Source organism: Myodes glareolus, chromosome 5 (genome assembly GCF_982192425.1).
Source record: "Myodes glareolus chromosome 5, mMyoGla1.1, whole genome shotgun sequence".
Classification (NCBI taxonomy): domain Eukaryota; kingdom Metazoa; phylum Chordata; class Mammalia; order Rodentia; family Cricetidae; genus Myodes; species Myodes glareolus.
In genome coordinates this window covers 38,518,531-38,538,680 of record NC_142030.1, presented here as the reverse complement: position 1 = coordinate 38,538,680, position 20,150 = coordinate 38,518,531, and the positions used below count along the sequence as shown (strand labels likewise).

At 44.4% G+C, this 20,150-nt stretch overlaps 1 protein-coding gene across 1 annotated transcript in view; it reads right to left on the bottom strand.

Annotated features, from left to right (window-relative positions):
* Positions 1–20,150, bottom strand: part of LOC146894885 (uncharacterized) — a 60,716-nt gene that overhangs the window by 22,166 nt on the left and 18,400 nt on the right. Inside the window, exon 2 of the mRNA XM_087905985.1 lies at positions 348–445. Coding sequence (XP_087762111.1) covers positions 348–445 — 98 coding nt within the window. The remainder of the gene's footprint in view (positions 1–347; positions 446–20,150) is intronic.

The following is a 20,150-nucleotide window of genomic DNA, read 5'->3' as shown; positions in this document are numbered from 1 at the left end:
ATCTCAGTAGTCTGTGGTACAGAGTGATTACTGTCAAGACGGCTCAATGCTGCTTATAGGTCAAATCTATTGACATCACGCCAAGATGCCCTTATGGCTGAGATGGCCACTTCCGTTTTTTGTGAGGATCTGCCCTTTTCTCCTCACCCAGACACCTGCATGCAGAACTGAAGAGCAGCTCACTAACGCCGCTCCAGCCAGACTGAGTATGAATATTTACGGTATGTGTGTGTCAGCCATGTGCTTTCTACTCACACCTACCAATCCGGAAAGACTCAGCTCTGGGGCCATTCCTTGCTCTCCCAGTTCTCCAATCGCAGCTCAGTCACTGCCACCCACCATCTTACCGTGAGGCCTCTGCTGCTTCCGACACGTGAATTCAGCTAGTGAGTGGTCACTCTCCCTGCAGGGTTCCTTTTGGCTATCCTCAGTCAGGTCGCAGGAGCTATTGTGGGGAGAAACACAGGGCGATGGAGCTCAGGTTTGAGATGGTGTAGAAATTGAATGGTCCTTCTAAAACTGGCAAGGACCCAAAATGATACGAAAATAAAACAGAACAAAGCCCTAGCCACAAATGTTCTGTTACCATGGTTTGCACTTAATGAGTACTACTGGTTGCATGAAGAATTCAGTTAAGTAAGTAGCAAGTAAATGACCAAATGAAGTAGAAATTTAATCTGAGTAAGAAAAGATGAAATGGGGGAGACTGTGTTGCCACCCACGGCCCTGCAGGTATTCATCCTGGGCTTCAGTCGAAGGCCACATCCAGGTCTATGGTCCTACCACAGGCGGGGACTGTGTTAACATATGTAGCTCCTGTTACCACTGAAGGCAGCACAGAAACCCAGGATCTGGACTGAAACCTGAAACCATGTTGGCGTCCAAAGCATGCAGCTGCCTTACAGATATGAGTACCCTGGGCACAACCCAGAGCCATGATGATATCCAGAATTATGGTGATACCGGGGCCTGAACTGCAGACTGGGGCCATATATGAATCCATTGTTCTGCTACAGCTGTAGTCTGTGTTGATATCCATGGCCCTTTGTACCATGAAAGGCTGATCGTATGCCAAAAATCTAGGCCACAACCTGGGCTCAGGCTGTAGTCCAAGGGCCATCTTGCAGCCCAGGGCAATGACAATCTGAATAGCCTATGCAATCACCTGGGGCCTTGTTGACATCCAAGCCCAGGATGCCACCAAGGACCATATCTGATTCATGGTTCTACAGCAACCTGACTCTGTGGTGATTGCCACCCAAAACTACAAGAACCCCCAGCCTCTGAGCTGCCACCCTGTAGCCATGTTGGAGTCTGAGGGATGTGTCGCTGATGGGACCATGCTAAACTCAGTGGCCTGCACTGCTATCTGTGGCTATGATACCATTGACCTGAACTGCTTCTTTCTGGGTTGATGGCCCAACCACAGGCAGGGTTCGCATTGATGTCTGAGGCTCTAGTTACTGCCTAAGGCAATGCAGATGCCCAATGTCTGAACCAACACCTGACACCATCTTGGGGCCTGAGGGTCATGTTGCCACAGGGATCACATAGATCAGAGTGCCCTGCACTGACACCTGGGGCCATATTTATGCCTGGGCCCAGACTGTGGCCAGAAGTCATTTCTGGATATGCGGCCTTGCCACAGCCAGTCTATGTTGAGGTCTGTGGCACTGGTTGCCACCAGGAACCATGCAACTGCCTAGGTTCTGAACAGCCACACTGGTCAGGTTAGAGTCCGGAGACCATGCTGCTACTGGGCCCACCCAGATCTGAAAAGCCTGTGCTGTCACTCAAAGCCATGGAGACATTCACACCCAAAACTGCTGCTGATGACCACAACTGTCCTGGGTCCTGAAGTAGCTAGGGTCTGTGTGAATGTCGATTGCTTGTGTTATCACAGGGCCCTTGCAAACCATGTGTAGAAGCAGGAGAATCATGCTGAGCTGTCCGTACCCTTCACTGACTGGGAGTGACCTGTCCCCTATTTGCTTCCCCCCCCCCCCGCCCACACATACACACACAGGAGAGCTGACCCTGAACCTCCTCAGGTTCCTTATGCTCGGAAAACATAATTGATGCTGATGACCCCAGAACAGGAAAACTTGCCCTACCCTTCACCACAGGCCTAGGAGAGCTGGCTCCACCCCTCACCTGAGCCCAACCAACCAACTCAACTGCCACCTAGGCACACACCCAGGGCTTTGAGTTGACACACCCCAAAATATACCCCATCTATAACCTGCTGGAGCATGTGATGGATCTGGTACTGGGGAGCCATAGCTGCAGGATCTCCATGACTCGGTGCAACAGTAGGCTTCCTGGGAGGAATTTGGGTACGGCTCCAGCGTTGATGCTATCCTGGAAGCCAGAGGCCTTGAACCTGGCCAACAGTTCATTGCACAATGAACATTTCCAAGTAGAACTATTGGGACAAAGGGGTAGACTGTATGACGCACAGAAGCTCCCGGTGCCACTGACATGAATGAAGAGGCGATTGAGAGGCAGAAAGATGGAGGAGCAGAGTGTTTTGTTTGGTTGGTTTTATCTTATTGGGTTTTTTTTTTTTGCTTTCTTGGGGGGGGCACTACAAGAGGTAGAGGTGGATACGGAGGGACTGGGAGATGAGTGGGATTAGAGAGCTTGATGTGAAATTCCCAAAGAATCAATTAAAAAAAGATAGAGGATAGAACATCCAAGTTAGGGCTTTGAAAGATGAATAGGAACTTCCTATGGGCATAAGAGACAACAGAACTCACTTCTGTCTACATGTCTGCCTATTTGCTGTACCTGTAGAGAAAAGCTGAACTTGTGATGACTTTCCCTTGAGTTCACTCAGCAATGAGAAATATCTTGTTCTCTTCCTGCTGTTTACCCACCTCTAATTGGATCCTCATGGGCCGCTAACTGCCATAGCAAAGCAGCTGATGGGAAGAGTGGAAAGCGGGCTCTCCTTTAGAGCTAGCTAAAGAGGAGCCCCAGGCAGCACTCTCTATGGTAACACGGTCCTGAGAGCCACACAGACCAGTACTCTCTATTCACATGACAAGGCCTTCCATATTAAATCCATGTAAGAATTTTGGAAAGAAATAAGCATGGGGGTCAGGTAATTCCATGTTTGAGCAGCTGATCTCCCATGGCCTATGGGTTGAAAGCTTAGTTTCTGGGGAGGAATTATCAGGAGGCAGTTGGGGACCTTCAAGAGACTATTGGAAGGCCTTTGGGTCATTGGGGGTATGCCACTGGGAGTTTGGGTGACAAGAAACTGGTGTCTTCCTCTTTCACTCTGCTTCATACCTTGTGTTGTAAATGGGTTTCTCTGGCCCACAATGCCCATCTCTAGCCAGGGGTCCAAGTCTATGTGACCACCTTGTCTTGAACCGGAATCCTCAGAACCAATAGCCAAAATAACCTTTTTATCTTTCAAAATTAAGTGCTTCAGGTCTTTTGCTGCAGTGAAGTAAAACTAACTAATACTCCTAGCTTATTCCAACTACAAGGCTTTTAAAGGACAAGAGCCAAGAGTTCAAACCCAGGCGATCCAGTGACATAGTACTTGGATTCCTCTGCTTGATCAGCAACCCTGGTCACTCATATGTGAGACCAGCCCACTCAGAAGCAGTGTCCATCTGCCCATCACAAGTTTGTGCTCCAGATGGATCCCAAGCACACAGGCAGTGCGGTGCACGAAGGCACACGCTGCGAAGTGACTCTCGGTTCTCTCACCCTGAGCAGGGCAGCTCTGCTCTCACCAGGCTTGATCCACCAAGAATTTGTACCTTTTCCTTATTTCTTGCCCAAGGATGCCCCCAGTATACTCAATGACACTGTATGGGATAACCTTTTGGGGTTTTCAGCTTCTCCATAAGATACTAAACTAGAAAATTTGGAGAGCTTTGGGGACAACCAGGCTGGGACTCAAATCCCTGCCATGCCAGTTACAGACTTAAGATATTGTGAGACTGGAACAAATGTTCTTCACCTCCTCTACAAAAGTCTTCATTTATAAATTTCGGATAATATTATAGGTCTCGGTGGGAAATTCTGAAACTTGAGTTAAAACTAAGTGAAACTGCCTCTATAAACAGGATGGGCTTAAGTGCTTAGCAAATTATTAATTCCTGGAAATAGATCAGAAGCAAAAATGTTCTGGGAGAAAAATAAAGTCTTCCCCAGAACAAAACAGTTGGTAGCCAATGGTCAGCTGCTGCTTTAAGAAGTGTGCCCAGGACTGACATCTTCCCACACAGGAGTGGACACAAAGTCTCTCACCCAAGGTCATCAACCTGCCTTCTTCCCTGCCTGCCATAGGTATGAGGATCCATCTGCTTCAGTAACAGAGTCAAGCTCATGTTCAGAGGGCAAGAACACTCCAGGGAGGGTTGTAAATAGGGGCTGGACACACAGCCTGGTAGCGGTAGTGTAGAACTCTATGCTGAAGACCGTCATTGTCTCTTTTCTGAAACTGACCGTGTCACAGACAGAGAATATTTTCTCTTTCTTATTTAAGACTCAAGTCTAGAAAAAAAGCTGGGAGAATGCTTCCTACAATTGCCCAAGATAATTACATTATCTCAGTACTGCAACTCACACAAACACACAATAAAAGAGTTTTGTTTTAAAAAAAGAAAGTTTTTATTTACATATCTCTCATTTAAATGTTATTGGTGTTATAAGAATCAGCCCTTAATATGGTGGCACAGAACTGAACCCCAGTACTTGAAAGTTGAGACAGAAAAAAATGTGACTTTGGAGTTAACCAGGCCAGTGCAGCTGGAGCAGATAAACCAATGGCTAGGGATGCAGCTTTGTGGGAGAGCCTCAGCTAGCAGTTCAGACCCTGGCTTTTCTTTCCTGCTTGATGGGAAGAATTGTCTGTAATCTGTCAATCATGTTTTAAATAAACACTGATTGGCCTGGCAGGATGTATAGGTGGGAAAACCAGACAGGAGGAAGAAATGATGCAATGAGAACAGGACAATTCTGGGAAGGAGGAAGTTGATTCCTCCCACTTCTGCCCAGACCACTGAAGCAGCAGGATGTGATCTGCGCTACTGAAAAAAGTACTGAACCACATGGCTAAAATAGATCAGAATAATGGGTTAATATAAGTTACAAGAACTAATAAGCCTGACCAAATGGGCCAATTAGCTTTATAACTTATAGAGATCTCTGTGTGATTTTCTTTGAGGCTAAACAGCTGTGGGAACCGGGCAGGACAGAAAACACAAACAAGCAGGCCCCTCATGTTACACCTGCTCCTGAAGAAAAAGCAAAGAAACAAAAATCAATCAAACATAATAACTTACATGCTGTTCTATGCCTGTTTCCTCATCTACGAAGCAAGGACTGTACTGCTTATCTTCCCAGGGTTGGTACCAAATCAGATTACAGGAAAGACTGGAAACGGGTTATAAGCTGCTCTACTCCACCAGTGGCATCGTTTTCCTTCTGTTAACAGAATACAAACCAGTGGGGAATGGCATTGGGAGGAGAACTTCCCTTCTCAGACTGTCAAGGCAGTTACTTCCATGCTCATCTCCAGCTTCCTCCTACTAATTCTAGTTCCCAAGCATCAACAAATAAGAAAACCCTCAGCTTGTTTTGTGTGTCTCTGTCTCTCTGTGTTTCTCTCTCTGTCTCTCTGTCTCTCTCTGTCTCTCTCTCTCTGTCTCTCTCTCTCTCTCTCTCTGCCTCTTTGGCTTTTCTCTCTCTCTCTCTCTCTCTCTCTCTCTCTCTCTCTCTCTCTCTCTCTCTCTTTCTCAGAACCCACAACATCAGTAAGGACTTAAGAGATCCTGCTTAGGACCCATTACATGACACCCCATCCTTGGTGTCAGCTCTGTCTGGTACCCTTACCAGAGCCCTCCTGGAGCTCTAGAGGGAGGACTCACACGCCTGGTAGAGGACAGGCAAGGAAGGGCTCAGGAAACTTAGGAACTCTTTTCTTTTCTTTTCTTTTTTTCCTTTTAAGATTTGAATCAAGAGCCTCACTTGTAGTTCTGGTTTAATTAACAGCTTGTATCTGCACAGCAGAGAATTCTGGGACAAAGGAAAGGCCAGCAAACAGACAGGAAGAGGCAGGGTGGGTCAGACTGGGACAGGCGGTGACATTTGCTGTTGTCTATCCAGAAGCCCTCAACTGGGATTCATGAGAAGCTCAACTGTTTCTGATCAAGTTTTGAATAGGTCAAGCCCCTTTGGACATATGTTTCCTTATGACTCAGAAGAAGTGTCATTCCAGGGGAAAAATGTCAGAGGGAAAAGTCTTGAAAAGGTGCTGAATTATCATAGCTATTGAAGGCCCTGAGCCCTAAGGCTCCAAAGATCACTCCAGAGGCTTTTGCCTACTGGGCTTTGTGCTCACGTGAGACAATATCTCTGAAAGCCTTGGACCTCCTCAGAGCCCAGAGGCCTCTACCCAGCCACTCCTTTCCTGGCCTATCTAATGTGACTAGCGTAGAAGGGCTGCTTGCTATCAAAACTGATGAAGTAATTTTTAAAAAAAAAAAAGGCAAATCACAGGAGGCAGCCTTGTCTCACACTAGGGAGCAGAAAAAGCTTTCTGACAAGACTCTTTTTAGAGTTGAGTGGGGAAGGATGAGTAGGAGCCAACCAAATGGAGGGTAGTGGGTGTTTCTGACAGAAAGAAAGGAAGGAAAGAAGGAAGGAAGGAAGGAAGGAAAAAAGGAAGAAAGGAAGGAAGGAAGGAAGGAAGGAAGGGAGGGAGGGAGGGAGGGAGGGAGGGAGGGAGGAAGGAAGGAAGGGTATCCTGAACACTTCCCTAGAAATGTGAGTCATTAGAGGAAGCAGATGCTAAGAAGCAAAGGTTACTGGGAAATGATGATAGGATGACAGCATCCAAGATAGCAGGAAGTATTCTGGATGTCCTAGTGGTTGAACATCTTGGAGGCAAGGCATTGACTTGAAGGCCAGGAAGGTCCACCACAGGACATGAAGGTTGTGGTCACAGACTCAGAAGAGTATTCAAATACTCAATCCGGAAGTCAGATAGAGACTGTGTTGGAAAAATCAAGATTAGTAAAAAAGAAAACCCCTTTGTGAGACAGAGGTGCTACCGAACTAAGTTAAACAAGCTTCATAGGGATACAAGAGATTTTGCATGCAGAATCCCCAGAACCTAGAGCATGCTTCTATAAGGACTTGGATATTTAGAAGAGGTACGAGGAGGAGATCAGTCAGACTGTTGACTCCAAAGCACATGACAATGGTGAGTGACAGAGAGTAGAAGCATCCCAGAAGAGTCACAGCCAATGAGGCAAGCTGGATTCAGGGTTGGATTTGGGGATGTAGAGTTGGTATCTGGCTTACCAATCACTGTAGCCCCTTCCCACCGCTGCACTACAAGGACCACAGAATAAGCTCCCTACAAATGCTGCATAAATTAAGGCTTTAGGACATATGGAAAGTCACCTAAGAGGTTCTGGGTGGTAAGGAAGAAGTTTGTGAACATTGATAGAGATGGAAATAGATCAGCTTGTGTTTTTACTAGTCCATGCTTTGATGACTTCATCATATTAATTCTTGGGACAATGCAGCAAGTGAAATTACTGTTTCCATTTTGTGGCAGAAGCTCCAGACGCAAGCAACATAACTTATTTTGTCCACAGCTTCTTAGTGACACTCCCACACTTCACACCCCTCTTAGTTTGAGAAGCAGTGACTAGCAGCTCCAGATGTAGATTCAGACGAACCGAGCTGGAATCCAGTGTGCTCGACTGTGTGGCTGTAGGGAAGTGATTTACCAGTTCTGTGTGGTTCCCCTTAACTATAAAATATGAACACACAAGGCAGCAGCTCCTAGAGTAACTTGAGAATGGATTGGGGGTGTCATAGGCAACTGGACGATTCAGCTCCTGCTAGACAGTAGGAGCTCAGTAAATGTCAACTCCCCCTGTTGCCAAGCTCCTCTCATGCCTCTCTGCACACTGCTGTCAGAAGGAGTAAAGAAAAAGGTCACTTCTCCACTGACAGAAAACCAGTTCCAGAGTTACAGGTCACCCCATGGTATTTTGTCCTTTTTCTTGAGAAGTGTCTTACACGGCGATAAGGAAAAAGCCAGGACCTTCTCCACAATGTGTGAAATATGTCGACTCTTCTGCCATGCACTTTCCCTGGAGCAGAACTCATGGGCTTATTTTCAGTGTGTCATTATGCCCACGCAGTTCTTTCTAAGTAATTTCACTTTGGCCTTGAAACCTTAGACAGAGGATCTCAGAGTGGGGCCACAGAAACTGTATGAGAGAACCTGAGATTTTCTTGAAACAAAATGAATTCTCAGATAATTAAACAGGAGAAATTTATCATGACTTGTCAGGAGGGCATGGCCATCTAGCTCCAAGAATTCTCGGCCATGGTGAACAGAAATATCATGGTGGGATGGTGGCCAAAGAAGCTTCTTGCCTCAAGGAAACCGGGAAGGAAAGAGAGGAGCAGGGAAAGGCCACAAAGAGGTGTACCCTTCAGTGACACCTCAGTAATCCATTTCCTCCAGCCTGGCTCTACCTACTAGTAGCTCTTTAATCCATAAAGAGTTTTCCACATCCCATAATCCAATCACATCTCCATGGAACCACCAACAAAGACCAAGTCTTCAATGTGTGAGTCTTTTGGGGGCATTCCATATCCAACCACTAATACCACTATTGTGGTTTGAAAGAAAATGACCCCTAAAGGAACTCGCAGTATTAGGAGTTGAGGCTTTGTTAGTGTTGGTGTGGCACTGGTGGAGGAAGTGTGTCGCTGTGGGGGTGGGCCTTTTCTGCTCAGGTTTCCCTCAGACTGCTTCCTATTGCTTGCAGGTCAAGATGTAGAATTCTCAGTCCTTTCTCCAGATCCATGTCTGCCTGCATGCTGCCATGTCCCTCCGTGATGACAATGGACTAAACCTCTGAACTGTAAGCCTCCCAACTGAATGACGTTCCTTTATAAGAGATGCCGTGGTCATGGTGTCTCTTCATAGAAATAGCAACCCTAAGACAGCCATCTTAGATTAAGGTGAAGGTAGAGCCACAACTTATGATAAGCTCACTTGGGGTAACAATCAGAAGGGGTCACTAGGGTCAGTCTCTATCCCATGCCCTAACAATGGTGTCAAAGATTCTACGACCCTAACAATTCTCTTTCCATATTCTCCACTATTGCTACCTTTGGGACTTTATCTGACCTAGAGTTAATAGTAACTCCAGACCCCCAGTCAAAGCTGGAGAGCTCCCTTACAGAAGCAGTTTCTGCTGATTGTCCTTCCAAGTCCCCCATCCTCTGGATGTTCACAAAAGTGGTCTGTGCTTCAGTGCACACGTTGACTCCAAGAAATGGAGGCCAAAAGGATAAATGCCAATAGAGATTAATTGATCTGTCACCATGAGTGGGTGACATGAACTGATGAGATGAGAAGAAAGTTCGTGAGGAAGGGTCCCAAGTCTCATTCAGATGTGGTTTTGGTGGATTTAAGGCCTCCATGTTCTCATATCACAGGTGAAACCAGAAATCCTATTGCTGATATCAAATCTCCTGCAAAACAAATGTTACTGCAGTTACTTTTTAAGCACAGTAGTGAGACAGACTCAGATGCAGACTATTCGTGACCTAAGCTTTAGAGTAGTGTGTGTGTTACTGGAACTTGAACCCAGAACTTTGTGCAAGCCACAGAAGCACTGGACTGCTGAGCTACCCCGAGTCAAAAGGTGTTTTTTTTAAAAACAGAAATTCAGGAATACTTTTTGCCACAGTAAAATGTTTTGGCAATTGTCTTTTAATTTTAGATGATGCCTTTTATTAGTGGAACTTCAACTCTCTAAGACCAATGAATTCTGCAGATGGCACGGATCACTCATCCCGCTGCTCTCTGGCAGTTCATTTCTTAAAAACCTGACATTCCTCCAAATTATATGAGAAATACTAAGAGAGGGAGGGGCACCACTGACTGCTGTCTTTGCCTTCTTCCTGAGATTCCTCTGCCTCCTCCAAGGACCCTCCTTGTGTAAACAGTGACACCAGCTCAGACCCAGTGCCAGTCTTCCTAAAGAAAAGAAGGCTCACACAATAACTTTGATCCAGGCAGGGGCTTCAGGTCTCTAAAGACAGCTGGAGGAAAGGAATCCAGAGCCAAGAAAAAGCAGGACACAGATGTTCATCAGACAGGAAAGAAATGCAATCCTCAGGACGGGTTGCTCTGGGTTTCAGAATGGCTGTGGTCTGCTCTTAGTGTGCAGCTGTCTGAAGACCGGGCCAGAAGGGGGCTGTGGTCTGTGCCATGTGGTGTAGGTCCCTAGCCATACATGGATTCTGAGTTCCTATAGTGGAGCTAGCCAAGATTCCAGGGTTTGCCAATTTAAGCTCCGCAGTGGTTTTGGAGACATTAGTTTGAGGCCTGACATAGTGGCATTTGTCTATAATCCTAACACTTGGGAGGCAGAGATAGGACCTTGAGGCCAACCTGGGGTACACATTAAGACCTTATCTCACAAAAACAATCTCAAACAAAAACAACAAGACAAGTTGGGTTTTGTTTTTTGTTTTTTGGGTTTTTTTAGTTTTGTATTTGTAATATACTGGAGTAATAGTTTTACTATAGCAGGTTAGAGGAAATAATAAAACTGATTTTTTTCTGTCATTTTGATATTCTTATTGAAAAGAATAGAAAGTAAAATTATATTGAGGCTGGTATTCCAGTTGAGCTGATGGAGTCTTACGGTCAGTCTGATTCTCCTGTTTTACCTCAAAAACTCCTGAGGCCCTTGTGTAGCACACGTGTTGTGGGGGGGCTCAGCTGCTGGAGGGATGTAGCCAGCAGAAGCATCATCTCTCATTTGCTTCCTTTTGCTATCATTTCCACATCCAGGCACCCCTCAATCCTCAAATGCTATTGATCCGGGAGTCCTTCAAAAGCGCCTCTCTCATCTCATGCTTCCCTGCTTATGGATACATAATGCCTTTACTCGCCTCCAGACATTCCCACACACATGCCAGGAGCACGAGGCATGTCGGATGAAGGAGATGATTTTCTCCCTGCTCTCCACTTATGTCTTAGAGTGAGTGAGATCAATCAGAGGAAACTCTTCCAGAGAGCTCTGAGACAAAGAGATTGTGTGGCCACTTTGGATAACACGGCATTGAAAGGTCTCTCTGAGACAGTTCAATTGAAATCTCAGTAACACCAGCAAACAGGGCACAGGAAGGACTCCCAAAATCAGGTGAACCAGCCAACAAAAGTCAGTAACAGTAAAAATAGCAGGCACCTTTGAGGAGCCAAAAGTCACCATGGTGACTGAAGCTTTGAAAGTCAACCAGGTTCAAGGAATGGGAAAAGAGTTCAAGCCTCCTTGGGAATGTACTTACAAAGGACATGTTATGGCTTGAATGAGTGCCTCTCCCCAAGAATTGTAAATTGAAATATTTACCCTCAGTGTGGTGCTATACAAAGATGGACTTTCAGGTGATTAGGTCGTGAGAGGTAAAGTCTTCATGAATGATGCTGGTACTAAAGGAAAATTAGAGCTTTCTAGTCTTCGTCCTGCACCCTACAGGACAAGAGCTGCGACATGGAAAAGAGGTATCTACCTCTGGTGCCAGCCTTCTTGTGACTGACAGAACAACATAAAAAGATGCATGATTCATTTTGCTTATGGTCTCAAAGGTTTTCATTCACAGGTAAAGAAAGCACTATAGAGAAGCAAATCTCACATCATGCCTGACTAAAAGCAGAGAAGAACCATAAAGAAGCCATGGAAAGTTATGGCCTTCAGGGCTGGAGAGATGGCTCAACAGGTAAGTGTAGTGGCTTCTCTTCCAGAGGTTCTGACTTCAATTCCCAATAACCACATGGTGGCTCACAATCACCTATAAATGTGATTTGATGCCATCCTCTGGAGTGCAGGCATACATGCAGACAGAGCACTCATATACATAAATTACATAAATAAAAATTATTTTAAGAAAAGATATGCCCTTCAAAGAGATGCCACGTGTGACCCACCTGCTCTACCCAAGTCACCGCTTCCAGCGTTGTCTAAAAGGGCATTCAAAATTTGGATCCATCAATGGGCTATACTCCTGATTAGAGCAAAACCTTCCTGATCTAATTTTCTCAGCAAATACCCCCACAAACACACCCAGGCTGAGATTTGCTAACCACCTAGATATCTTTCAATCTAATCAAATATATAGTCTTTAACTATCACACCTTTATTTCTAGCACCTTTATTCCTGACTTCCAGCCTCAAAACCCTCAGAAATAACTGCTCTGTTTTGAGGCCATGCAGGCTATGGAGTTTTGTTATAAGGAACCCAAGCAGATTTAGACACGGGAAGTCAAATGTTCTCTGCCTAAAGTATGTAGCAAAAGATGGGACAAGGAAAGGAATATTCCAGACAGAGAGAAAATCATGTACAAAGTTACTGCAACAGGTGAGAGTGTCTTACTAAACAAAAGAGGGGTCATAAGCCTAGGACATAGTATGCAACAAGCTCTGACATCTAAGAAAAGCAAAGGACAAGGGGCCATATGATGTTTGTAAAGGGTGTGAGCATTATCATGCATTCAGTGTTACAAAGGTAAAAGTGCCTTGTGGGTTGTTTGTTTGTATTGTTTTTGGTTGGTCAGTGGTACTTGAACCCAGAACCTTGCACATGCTCTGAGAGTACTTCCAATGAGTTCTATCTCCAGCCAGTGTAGGCACATCTGAAGTACTCTTAGAACTGAAGATATAGCTCAGTAGTAAAACACTTACCCATCATACCTAAGATTTTAGATTCAATACATTGAAAAATTAAATAATAAGTAGAGATGTGTGCTTGTTAGTTCTTACTAATTTGGCAGAAGTTAGGGTCATCTGGGAAGATGGAACATCGATTGAGAAATGTTCCTCCTAGATTGACCTGATTAATGATTGATGTGGGATGGCCCAGAAAATTGTGGGGTGTGCATCCCCTGGGCTTGTGATCCTGTGTTATAGAGGAAAGCAGGCTCAGCAAGCCATGGAAAGCAAGCCGATAAGTAGAAGCCATGACTTCTTCTTCATTTCCTACTTCAGAATTCCTTGCTCAAGGTTCCTGCCTTGGGTTCCTGCCCTAACTTCCCTTCATAGACAACTGTAAGCTGAAATTAATCCTCTCTTCCCCATATTGGAGTCATGGAGTTTGTCACAGCAATAGAAAGCTAAGACAGTGTATTTTTAGAAGAAGTGTATTCATATTTTTTTAACTGAGAGTCATTCACTATCTATGCATGTCCTGAATAATGAACAGTCATCTTTGGGAGGACATATAAGAAACTGTAATTCTAAGGAAAATATCAAGCTTTTCACTGTGTACTTAACTCATTGTGGCTTTTCAAATGACAAATATATTCTTCAATGTGAAGTATACATGGGGTTGTTTGGGAGTCAAAAGCTGGGGAGGTTACAGGCACTGGGGGAAGTGTATTACTGTCTTCCTTTGTTTGCTTGTATCGTTGTTAAATGGGCATAATGCCTACAGGAAAAAGGGAAGGATTCTAAAGAATATTCATATAGAGTTGGCAAGAGGGTTCAGCAACAGAATGCAGTTTTGCCACTGTTGCCACTGAGCCTGGCGACCTGAGTTCAATCTCCCCAATCCACACGGTAGAAGGAGGGGGCTAAGGAGAAGCAAACAAGTCAGTCAAAGAGACTAGATGGAGTGGCCAAAAGAGATAAAAAGAAAACATTTAAAAAGGGATTGGGCTCCGCAGATGAGATCAAGTCACACTGCAAGGGAAGAAAATTCTGTTCACTGTAGAGTAGCCAGACAGAATGGTGCTTCTCCACATTTCTGAAGAAATGTCGTGTGAAAGGGAGCTGGCCAGTTTGTTTGACTCAGCAGACGGTAATAGAAATTAGAACAGGGGTCATAGAGGAGTGGGTTTCCCCTTTTTGTGAATTTTATAAAATAAAATAACTTTCATGAAAAAGAGGTGCCCATGAAGGATATATTATTAAGAACTGTTCTGGCATCAAGCATTATATCAAGCTTTGAAGAATAGAAGCATAGAATTCTGTTAAAAAGGCAAAGAGTTATAAATGGAACATATCAGGAATTGGGAGTGAAGAAACCAGCAATCAGGAAGCTGTGGCAGGAGAATCAGGATTTTAAAGCCAGTTTTCAACACCGAGTGAGACCCTGCCTTGCCCCTGTGCCCCACTAAAAGACAAAAAGGAATTCTAATGTATGCAAAGACCTAAGAAAATGCTTCCTCCAGCCCTCTCGGGCTAGAAATGAAACTCTGGGAGTCTTTCTCACATGATCGCTGCTCTAGAAAATATAGTATTTTTAACTTACTTCCCTTTGTACAGATTCATCACATGAGATTGGACAATGATCGGTGAGTTAACAATGGGTGACCAAGAGCAGAAGTAAAGCCCATGGCCAGCCCAGGTCAGCTTCCTATGCCTGGCTCTGTTCCTCCACTCTGCATGGGGTGAAGCATACTTAGCCGCCAGCACACCATTGGCCATCAAGTATGACTCCCCCTATTCCTAACAGTGTCACCAAAAATAATATGATATCATCTCCCTACCTGAATGTCCCTGCTGTGCCTGCATTCCACAGAACTCCCAAACAAGACCACCACAGAGCTGGTATCCGATGCAAACACACTGGGGTTTACTGATTACAAACTAGCTAACTTGAGCCATAACTCCCACACTCGGACACAGCAGGAGGAGAAGAACAGCCCCAAGGCTTCAGGGTAAGGGGTTTTTAAAGGCAAAACTTGCAAGCAGGGTGGCACAAGCTGTGGCATTTGGGAATTGGGTATGGGAATTCATTGGTTGGGGTATAGGGGAATTTCAAAACAGTTACTGTCAGCAGACAAGAATTTTAAAACAGCAGTTAATCAGATACCCACAAGGATGTTTGAAGCTAGCAGACTTGGTTATAGACACCCTGGTGGGTCACTTTGATGAAGGCAGGCACAGTTTCTTGGGAATGTTTATGACTTTGTTGGGCTGTATACACCCTCCTCCCCAGTTCTGTTGTGTCTAAAATGGAGTTCTTTCTCAAAATGAAGTTTTTCTGCTCCTCATCACCATGAGTACAAAGGAGAAGAGGTACCTGTGAGGCTTCAGGGAACAACTCTGGGAAAAGAAGAACCTGCGATTAGAAGCACTGTGTGTATATTAGCTCTTTCTATGCTCCATGAATTCTGAATATGATCCCCACCAAAGCCACATTAAGTTACATGCCTCTATAACCTTGCCTATAGATCTGAAACTTCCATTACCTTTCTGGTGGTGAACATTGACAGATACATATCTACTCAGCAGCCAGCTGTGGGTCTTTAAATTTTCATCTCCCTACAAAACCAAACCCCACAACATAATGCCCCTCTGAATCCTGGGATTGTTTTCTCTAGTCTGGAAATCCCAGAGGCCAGGAAAGGGTCTCTGATCTTCCTATACCCACACACAGTACACAGTCTACACATAGGAGATACTGGGCTTGGAATTGTACAAGCCAGCTGAAGTAATTTGAATATGAAATGTCCCCATAGGCTCATGTGTTCAATACTTGGTCCCCAGTTCATGTGCTATTTTAGAATGTTTTAGAAACTTTGGGAGATTCAGTCTGGAGTAAGTGGGTCCCAGAGGAAAAGAATTTCAAGTTTAGGCCTTATAATTGCTCTTCTTGATTGTCAACTTGACTTCATCTGTAATTAAGTAAAATCCAAAAATAGAGGACACACCTGTGAGAGATTTTTGCTTAATTTGAAGTGGGTAGATAAACTTCCAACCAAGATCTTTGAAGTAGGAAGAGACATATGCCTTTTATCTGGATATTGTTGTGGGAGGACACACTTTTAATCTGAACCATACCTTCTGCTAGAAGTTTTTATAACAGTGGTTCTCAACCTATGGGTCGCTAGCCCTTTGGGAGTCAAATGACCTTTACACGGGGGTCACCTAAGACAACTAAAAAACAAAGAAATTACAATATGATTCACAGCAGTAGCAACATCAGTTATGAAGTAGCAACAAAAATAATTTCATAGTTTGGAGTCATCACAACATGAGGAATTGTATTAAAGAGTCTCAGTATTAGGAAAATTGAGAACCACTGCTATATATCGAAATGGAAGAAGAAAGCTTTTGCTCTTTGCCTGTTTGTCCTTGCCTTGCTATGCAAGTGTATGCCCTCACTGGCGTTAGAGCCTACTTCTCCAGGATGCTATTGTATACTGAAGAGCAGCTGAGACATCCAGCCTTGTGCACTAAGCAACTGTTGGATTCTTGGACTTTCTTCTCACAGCTAGTCATTGTTGGATTAGCTGGACTGCAGCTTGTAAGTCATTCCAATGGATTCACTTTCTATATATAGAGAGATACTCAGTCAAAAAGTTCTGTTACCCTAGAGAATCTTAACTAATATAGACCTGGTCTCCATATCCTTTCTTTATTCACTACCTCCTGTCCACCACGGGGAAACAGCCTCCTCCTCCACATGTTCCTACTGTTAGTATTCATACATCTGTACTGGCCTGCCCTTAGGGTCCTGACAGGACACATCCTCAGTTGCAGCCACTAACAGCACTTCCTGTGCACATTCACTATGTTCCCTTTTAAAAGGTAGACCTTGCCCACCTCCCATCTTCTCTCTTCCTCTCTCTCTCTCTCTCTCTCTCTCTCTCTCTCTCTCTCTCTCTCCCTCCCTCCCTCCCTTTTTCTCATTCTCTCTATTTTTCTCTTTCATCACTCTTGTCCCCAAGGACCATTCTCTGCCTCCCTCTCTGCCCCTTTCTCTGGCCCTTCTCTCTACTCTTTCAATAAAACCTCCCCCGTGAGTCCTGTTGTATGGCCTGACTTCTCTTCACGGTGTTTTATAAATTACAGCACCTACCACCATAGAACCAAACTCAACAAAACCAAGCACCATGAGTTGAAATCTCTGAAATCTTGAACTACAACTGTTTCCCTCTGTATTTATGTGAGGTGCGCCATGGTGACGTCACATTGACCTTGGAATGTGGGCTCTAAAGCAATGTTTCCAAAGGCAGCTCACCCTATACTTTGCATCTTTATTTGAGATCTGCAAAACATTACTGGCTATGTCCATCTTCAGTTGTGGCTGCGATGATTAAAACAGCCAAAGGAAGGATGTATAGAAATACCACAACTTCTACATCTCTTGGAGGCATTTGGTAAAATCCCTCCCTGTTCACAGTCCTCCGCTCATGAGTTTGTGAGCACTTCTGTCTGTCAGCCTATCTTCCTCAATTGTTGCTGAGAGTCTAGCCCCTCCACGTGGCTGCTAAGGCACTGGAACCTGGAATTTTCCTTCTGTCTCTTTCAATAAGTGCAGGTACAACTTCCTTTAATGGGCTGTCAATGGGCAGTAAGTAACCTGGACTGCACAATTAAATGAAGCAAATGCTTGGCCATGTCTGCCAACAGCTGTGGAGCTCAGTAAAGCCTTGTAGCCTGACAAACTAAGATTCTAAAGGCTTTCATTCAGAGCACAGTCCATACCTTCATATGCAGCATTGTTTCCGGCTCTTAGCTTTATTTTCTCTTAAACTAGGAGTTTGCGTAGGGGTGGAATGGCAAATGGTGAAAGACAGTAAATCCTACTCTCTAGGTAAATAAGTAGCAGGCAAATGTTTGCTGCAGAGTAGGAAACCAAGGCCCGTGCCGTACCGGAGACGTTTTTCTCTCTCTGCTCTCAGCAGAGCCCCCACACAGCCCTTCACTCAGCCCTGGTGAGGCAGAGCCCTGTGTAATGAAGGACTGGTGTGAATGAATCCCTACTTGCCCACTTATGAACCAGGCAGGGTCAGAGTGCACCCTCAGATTCCCCAGAATGGGAAGGGGGGTTCCTGCTACCAAAAACTCACATTGAAAAAGAAAAACTACACAAACGCCTCAGAACTCAGAACAAAAACATACTGCTATTAATGGAGGTCACTTGTTCATTTCTCGGCTGCCCAGACCCCCGAAATAATCACACAGAACTGTATTATTTAAATCACTGCTTAGCCCATTATCTCTAGCTTCTTATTTGCTAACTCTTACATCTTAATTTAACCCATCTCCACTAATCTGTGCATCACCCCAAGGTTGTGACCTACCAACAAAGTTTCAGCACGACTGTCCTGGTGACCACTCCATGGCTTCTCATCGACTCCACCTCCTTCCTTCCAGCATTAAGTTTTAATATAGTTTTCATTAGTTATGATTAAAGTTATAGTAGATATAAATATTGTAACTATAATTCTTCCTTGATAACTGTTTTATTATATGTAATTTTAATATGTTAAAGTAAAAGCCTTCCTTTTATTTAAACAGAAAAGGGGAGGTGATGTGGGATTCCCCTCTGTATGTTGTGAATATCATTGGTTAATAAAGAAAACTGGCTTGGCCTGATAGGGTAGAGTAAAGATAGGTGGGAAAAACTAAACTGACTGTTGGGAGAAGGAAGCCGAAGTCAGCAGAGAAGTCATGGAGCCGCTGCCAGAGACAGACATACTGAAACTTTGCTGGTAGACCACAAGCCTTGTGGTAAAATATAAAATAATAGAGATGGGTTAATTCTAGATATAAGAGCTAGCTAGCAATATGCTTAAGTAATTGGCCAAGCAGCAACTTAATTAATACAGTTTTCGCGTATTTCAGGAATCTGTGAGGCTGGGAAACCAACAAGGGGGCTCCAACAACATACAGGGGAGTAGGGAATGCCAATATCTCACCATGCAGCTAAGGCATTCAAATGTGTGGCTCTACTCCCTCAGCCTCCCAGTACTGAGATCACAGGCAAGTGTCACTGAACAGAGTAAAGAATGTACTACTTTTATGGTCTGATCAGAGAAAAAAAATGACTTTAATATTTGAGTAAACAGGGAAAGACCCAGGATGCTGAGACTCGCCAGTGTCCTTAAATGCTATTGACAAGATGTAAAACCGCCTGCTGAACTACAGCTGCCAAATTTTCACCTCCACACCATGTTGTGATGGATGCAAAATGGAAGCAGATCTGGACTTGCTTAGATAGCTGAAGAATGATAAGGCAGAACCTCAGAGGATTATGGTCTTTCAGAATTTTATTATATGTGACACCAGTTCATCTTCTACATGCTGGGAAAACTCTGGAAATTGTACTTTTCATCATGGGGCCAATGACAGTTACACTTGAGAGAAGCTATCATATTTGGGGCTGGAAAATCTATCTCCAAGCAGTGATGAACATGCCAAGATCTACTGAGACCCAGTCAGAACCACTCTGTAAAACAGTCCTTAGGGCCTTGGCCATGGGTGGCAAGCAACCCATTAACAACTCTGCAAGAGCTATTCAAGGTCCTCAGTTAGCCATTTCTTCATGAAATGCTTCCTGAGTTGGACTGGTTTTAGATCCTAAATCTTTCTACTGAGCAGGCTATCTTTAATATATTATATAGATTCTCTGGGCTCTATGTATTCATCCATAAGAGGGAAGCAAAACAGAACCCTGTCTGACTGTTTCAAGAGTTGACCTTTGACATCTACCTACATCAACCCAGAGTCAGCCCTTCACTGCAGCCCCACAGATCTGTAGGTGTTTGAATCTACCATACAAAAATATCACTTCTTCCACTGAATCTTCCTCTTTCATCTTTATGAAGTCACTGATAATACTGAGAATGTAACATGTCACCCAGAATAAGAAATGGGAACCAAAGAATTTTGAGGATACTGCAATTTTCCTCAACATGTTACATTTATTAGCAAGCAGTAGAGTTAAAATTCTTTTTTGTTCATTTTTCATATTAATGTATATATGGTGTGCATTTGTAAGTTATGCCTGCAGGTATACAAGCACATGTGTGTGAGTACACATGTATGCTCATGCATGTGGAGGGCTGGGGCTAATGTTAATCATCTTCTATTGCCCCTCCACCTTGTTCACAGAGGCAAGGCCTCTCAGTCAAACCTAGAGCACACCATTGTGTCTAGTTCCAATAACCAGCTTGCTCTGGGGATCCACTGTAGCCATCTTTGGAGGCTAGAATTACAGGTGGGCCTCTGTACCTACCTGACAGTTTACATGGCCTCTGGGGATCGTAAGTGCAGCCTTACACTTATGCAGCAAGCGTGTAAGCCACTGAGCCATCTCCCAAGGCTGTACTCAAGTTCTCAACTCAG